Raw genomic sequence first — 6,000 nt, 5'->3', positions numbered from 1 at the left:
ATGTGCACGTCCAGGCTCTTCACCCTCGTCCTGGTTGTGCAGCCGCCCCGCGTCCTCCTGGGCATGAAGAAACGCGGGTTTGGAGCAGGGCTCTGGAATGGCTTCGGGGGGAAGGTGCAGCCGGGGGAGAGCATTGAGGAGGCTGCTCGCAGGTGAGGCCTGGCCCGGCTCGGCTGGCGCCCTGGGGAGGGGTGGGTATTGGGGCACAGGTGGGGCAATGGAGGTGTTAGAGCATTTGTGGTGGGCTGCAGGTGGAGTCACTGCTGCTCGGCTGATCGATAAAGCCCTTGTAACCGGTGTGTTACCCACGGAGAAAATCGCCCACTCCAGAGGTGATGAGGGATCGTCCACGTGCACAAAGAAACGGGATTGCTCCCTGTTGCCCGTCATCTGCGAATCCTTAACTGCCACCCAGTCTATGAGGAGCTGGACGTTACCAAGAGTCCTCCCTCCCATCTCTCGGACTTTGATCCTAACCGAGTCTTAGTTTGCTAATGGTGGGCAGAGGTTCTTGCACTGTTCAGAAAGCTGCAGAGTTTAATTTTGGCTATATAGCAGAATTACAAGTTATGCCATTGTACTGCTTATTGTTTAAATTTTGAAGCTATTGAACAGGTGCTACCTTCCAGTAACATTTTTAGTACTGCGCGAAAATGTAGTGACAAAATAGTGGAAATTCTCAGAGATCCCTTATGAAAGGCACTGTAGCAATTTATTATTTGACTGCTTGGTGGTATTTTTAAGACCTAATGGTGAGTTTGGGAATTGAATTCCATCAGTGCAGAGGTACAGTACCATTTTTGAAGCTTTTAGTACTTGATTTCTTTAAGTTCGTTCTTCTGTCTAGTTATTAAAATGAAATAGCAGATTGTAGCTGAATTGCTAAACTCCTCTAAAAATGAGGTACCTCATTCTTTACATGAACGTTGCTGATACAAAGCCACACTTCGCCACCTCCCTACTTTCTGATGTGTGCCCAAAATTGCCCTCACACCTGCAGGAAGATCAACGTTGGTGCGCTCAACAGCTAACCAACAGCTTTTGCCCCAAACCGTCTCCTCAGCTGTGCCAGTGCAACCGCCTGGGTTCTGTGGTGAGCTAATCCAGGGGACAGAAGGGTCCTCTATGCAGATGTGCGCCCAGCAGTGCACTGCGTTAACGTACCTGAGGCTTACCTCGTGGCTTTTCATGTAACTTATCATCTCTGAGTGGTGGGAGATCAGTTTTGTTACTGAAGTCAGGCCTCCATTTGCGAGGCTTACGTTGCCACTGACCGTGGTGTAAATCTAATGATTTAATTTAGCATTTAATTTCCCAGGTGCATGTTTGTCTGGGCTGACCCAGAGTTAGAAACCGGAGCTTTAGTCCGTACTAGATGTCAAGTGACAGGAGTTTCCGCAATCTCAGTGCAGGCTGCCCCAGCACAGCCACCGCCTGCTGCTGTGGACAGGGGAACAGCCCAATCCTCAGCCCTATGGACGTAGCTGGTAGGAGTTTACTGCAGAATGACACAACCAATTCCTGCCGAGGTCAGCTGGGGAGGAAGCCGTCCCCAGAGCCAGGGCCAGCTAGGCACACAGCCCACCTTGCTGGTGGGAATGACACTGTGGCAGTGTTGCCTCTCCCAGGAGAAAGCTTGGGGCGCAGCTCTCAGTCAGGAGGTGTCACACAGTTTGAATCAAACTTCGCTCACACCACCTCCGCTCTGAATACGGAGTGAGGTATTAGGCTGTGGTTCCGTGTTCCACTCCCAATTGGGTATGCAGCAGTGTAAAGTGTCCTCACAGCACAGAGAGTTAAATATCAAGCTAAAACATGAACAAAAGTTTCCTGTATCAGTAAGATTCTACCCTCCACTGGGTACGCCGCATTCCCATGATCACCTGGGCACCCACAGCTCCTCAGTGGCACATCTTACAAGAGGAGCATTTACCTAGTTCACCTTTTCTAGTTTGTTACTCGTAACGTTTCCACTTACTACGTACAGAGGCAAACAGCTGACAGAGAAATTGCTTAGAGAACCATAGCAGTATTGTGCTTTGTTGTTCAATTATCACAGCCTGTAAAATGAGGCTTTTAAGCTTTGTTGCTGGAAAATTACCTCTATTTTAGACATAGTTTCTCAAGAAGATAAACTAAAATTAGGCAAGACATTTAGTTGGAATATAACTTTGAAGGATGGGATCCATGAAATTGATGCCAAAGAAAGCTGGAGCCTTAAAGATCACTTCCATTTTAAAATTGTCAAGTTACTGCCAAATATGCAACTACATTAATTATTAACCTTAACTGAAGATAGTGTTTCAAAGTATTCCTTATTTTTATACATTAGAGAAACCATTACTAACTTCAAGCTATGCTGATTCTGTTAGAGGTAGGTAGAAATAAAAAAAGCCCTACGTGCGCAGCATGAACAGAGCAAGTAATTGAATGTGCTTCAAGTAGCCATGCATGGTGGTGCGTGGAGAAGAGCTGACTGGCAAAGTCTCTCAAAGCGCTCTTAAAAATCCTGCCTTCTAGCCTCTTGTTATGCTGAATGTACTTCCAGGGAGCAGAAGAATTGTTTATACAATTTATTTGTGGTTTTTATATGGCATTTGAATGGGAGATGGTACTTCTAACCTTCCATGTGCAGATGATGTTACATAGCGTTATTTAAATAAGCTTCAGTTAGACAGATGTTCTAGTATTTACTACCTGCTTCCCCACAATTCTAAAAGCTTTAGCTTAAAGTTGGCAAAGCCTTTTGCCTGTCTACATTAAGCGTATCTCAGAGGTCTTGAGCCACATCCAGCTCCAGTCACAGGAGCGTTAGCGCACTTCTAATAATCTCAGAAAAATCACCATGTTGCGAGGAGTGTAACTTACACTAAACAATCAATTTTTCCTGAATTTCCCCCTTCCAACATTGACTATTTTCTTACCAGCCTTTAGGAGCTTGAAATAACACACTTTCACAGGAGCCAGTCTGACCTGGCTCCACCGTGCTGCCAGCAGGCTAACACTGCAGTGCCAGCTAGAACTCTGCGGTGCCCTGCGCTGTTTTATGGGCACCCTTGGTTCACTGAAGTGCTCTGAATGCACAAGTAAAGCCAATAACTGCTTTTTTGTTCTCCTGTGGCTCGCTTTCACGTAAAGAAGTCTATTTCTGGTGCAGGGAGCTCCTGGAGGAGAGTGGACTGACTGTGGACACCTTGCAGAAGATGGGTCAGATCACATTTGAATTCGTGGGCAACTCTGAACTCATGGAAGTTCACATCTTCCGGGCAGATCGTTTTCACGGAGAGCCAACAGAAAGTGATGGTAGGTAGCTAGAGGAGGGGAAGGGAGGATGTGCATTCTCTTCTGAGACAGTACTGCTCTTAAGAAATGCAGAGCTATTCATGCCACGATCCCTTTGAGGAGGGAGGCAGCTGGGCTGTACAGGGAAGCTGCTGGTTGACAGATATTCAAACTCTAGGCAGGAAAAAAACAAGAGAAAGTCTCATGGAAAGTTCTTTTGTTTTCTCCCACCAGAAATGCGTCCACAGTGGTTTCAGCTGGATGAGGTGCCATTCCATCACATGTGGGCAGATGATATCTATTGGTTTCCCCTGCTGCTTCAGAAAAAGCTGTTTCGCGGCTATTTTAAGTTCCAGGGACAAGACACTATCCTGGAGCACACCCTGAAAGAAGTGGAGGAAGTTTAAGAAAACGGAAGCATTCAACCCACGTGCTGCTGCCCACACTGGGCTAGAACCACATGTACTGCTCGTAAGGGTCTCAGCTCTCCAACAAAGGAGACTTATTTGCCAGGTCACTGGGAAGTAAGGAAAATAAGGGGGTTTCTTAGAGCAGAAATAAAAGTAACAAGATTTTCCATGCTGTGAAGTCCCTGGCTGTGGTACGCTTTAGTGGTTACGTGATCACAACTATGAAAAACGTAGTGTTAACTCTTCTTTGCAGGTGGCTAATTTTTTTTAGGCTTTTCCCTTGTGGCTGGAAATGTTTCTAAAAGATTAAAAATATTTTTTAGTAAAAGCATGTGTTGTCCTGTTGTAAACAGCCGGCTACCTTCTAGACTGTTTAAGGGCCTTTCAGGCATTGGCTTCCTTTCACAGAAAGATTACAGTGGACTGGGATGGAGCAATCAATTACCTTCTCTATGCCAGTTTCTATGCCATTCCCTACTCAGCATTACTTCCTGGGTCAAGGTGAGGCTTGACCAGCACTGTGAAAGCCTTTTGAAAAGTTTCAGCAGCAACCCCTTCAGGATTCCCTGGCTGAAGGTGGTATAAGGTTCTGGGAGTTAAGAAAAAGAAGTCAGAGGTATGGCACTGTTCGAGCCCTGCTTTCACTCTTGCGGCTCCTGCTGTGAACTTGAACTGTTTTGAGCATTCTGGGTAGAAATATGCTGAACAAAATGAACTTTCAGCAGGCCCATATGGCAAAGTGCCGCCACCCCTAGCTGCAGGCTTTGCCACAGCCCGGCAGCAGGTGACCCGTTCAGCACTCGGGTCAGCCCAGCTCGGCATGCTGGGCAGCAAAAGCTTCATCACACTGCGCTAGAAATAACACATCACAGATGTAACTTCTTACACAAGTCTTTGTTGGTTTTGTTTTGTTTTGTTTTTTAAACACTTTTACAAACACATGTAACAGATAGAATCTTGGAATGTAATAGAGGATCTGTAAACATTTCCAGTCTACCAGCTGTAGTAATAGTTCTTTAATTCCTGCATTTGGATAAAGTGCTTCATACATAAGGCTATTTGAGCAAAGCAAAGATACAGGATATTCCAGGCAGGCAAAATTCACACCCTCTGAACAAGATTGTTTCTTCTTGTCTCCCTCCAGCAGTTCTGAATAATCAACACCACTCAAAAATGCCCTCCTTGACATGGTCAGCAAGTCACAGCTCAGACTTGGAGGATAAGAGTTAACACCTTCGGCTCTTCCCTTTGTGCTGCACACTGAGCTATTTACAGTTTTTGATACTCACCTCTCCTGACACACTAGCGGGGGTTTCTGGCTGTTCTAATGGAGAGAATGGCTTGAGGCAAGTAGAGGAGAGAAAAGAAGCACGAGGGGACAGGTAGCTTGTAACAAGACCTTCCTGCACGGTAGGAAAGGCAGCGACTGGCAGCCAGAACCTGTTGTATTCTCTTGATTTATTTCCTGGTGGAAACTGTAAAGTGCGTGGTGAGAGAGCGCAAATTACTTTCTGTTCCTCCAGGAGTTTAGGTAGGAAAAGAACAAGTGCAGCTCAGGCTTGCACTTCTATTTGCCACCCCCTCTTCTGCAGCCAGTTCAATCCTTTTGTGAAGATGCTTTCACCAGCACCACTGACTTTTAGCTCATGTTGAAGAGCAGTGACGTTACTGCTCCTGCTGCAGGAGACTGATGTGTTTCAAGTCAGTCCTGACCCCAGCTGGTGATCTTTGTCTTTTAGCAAATAGCACAAACGGAAGATTGCAAATTAGCCTGTCACAAATTCCAGGAATTACACCCTTGCACAATCAAAGTAGAAGAGTAAAAGCACTGGAACGCAGCAAGGCACTGTTGAAAACATGTTACTACTTAGAAGGAGCAGCTTGCAAGGAAGATGGAAAGAGAGGGAAAGAAGGATCCAAGATCAAGGCTGTGTTGTAAATATCGTTTGGAAAGGCTTTCAACACATGACACTGGTCAAAAAGCCTGCATATTGCCACTCCACCGCTTGAAGCAGAGACTATCTCAGGAGCGACAAAAACATAGAGCCCTTTTGATAAACCAACTTTCAGGCAAAGTTTCAGGTTCTCAGCTGTTTACTACCCTGGTACCTCCACAACAGATTTGACAGAGACACCGACAGAAAGACTGGAGGCCTCTTCTACCACTACTGTTTTGAACACACGGAAGTCCCCGTGACCCCAAGCAGCACACGGAAAGCTTCCGTTCAAGAAGGCACATTAACTCTTTGGTGCTACATCTCACAGGAGCATCAGTTCTTGGGCAGGCAGCACTCCTCAGCCTTCTGGT

At 46.1% G+C, this 6,000-nt stretch overlaps 1 protein-coding gene across 1 annotated transcript; it reads left to right on the top strand.

Moving 5' to 3' along the window:
* NUDT1 (nudix hydrolase 1) lies at nucleotides 1-3,859 on the top strand. The gene is made up of 3 exons (XM_009953669.2): nucleotides 1-152; nucleotides 3,158-3,303; nucleotides 3,517-3,859. Exons 1-3 carry the CDS (start codon nucleotides 1-3, stop codon nucleotides 3,687-3,689), a joined length of 471 nt encoding a protein of 156 aa, XP_009951971.1. The 3' UTR covers nucleotides 3,690-3,859.
* The last annotated feature ends 2,141 nt before the right edge of the window (nucleotides 3,860-6,000 follow it).

This window comes from Leptosomus discolor, chromosome 14 (genome assembly GCF_034619465.1).
Source record: "Leptosomus discolor isolate bLepDis1 chromosome 14, bLepDis1.hap2, whole genome shotgun sequence".
Classification (NCBI taxonomy): Eukaryota; Metazoa; Chordata; class Aves; order Leptosomiformes; family Leptosomidae; genus Leptosomus; species Leptosomus discolor.
Note: the sequence above shows the minus strand (reverse complement) of the source record. Positions and strands in the feature narration are given on the sequence as shown.

What these genes read in the sequence shown, in the direction of transcription:
- NUDT1 (XM_009953669.2), top strand. Translation starts at nt 1, where the DNA reads ATGTGCACGTCCAGGCTCTTCACCCTCGTCCTGGTTGTGCAGCCGCCC. An exon ending in ATTGAGGAGGCTGCTCGCAG is followed by an intron (nt 153 to 3,157) that starts GTGAGGCCTGGC and finishes TTTCTGGTGCAG; the next exon opens with GGAGCTCCTGGAGGAGAGTG. An exon ending in AGAGCCAACAGAAAGTGATG is followed by an intron (nt 3,304 to 3,516) that starts GTAGGTAGCTAG and finishes TTCTCCCACCAG; the next exon opens with AAATGCGTCCACAGTGGTTT.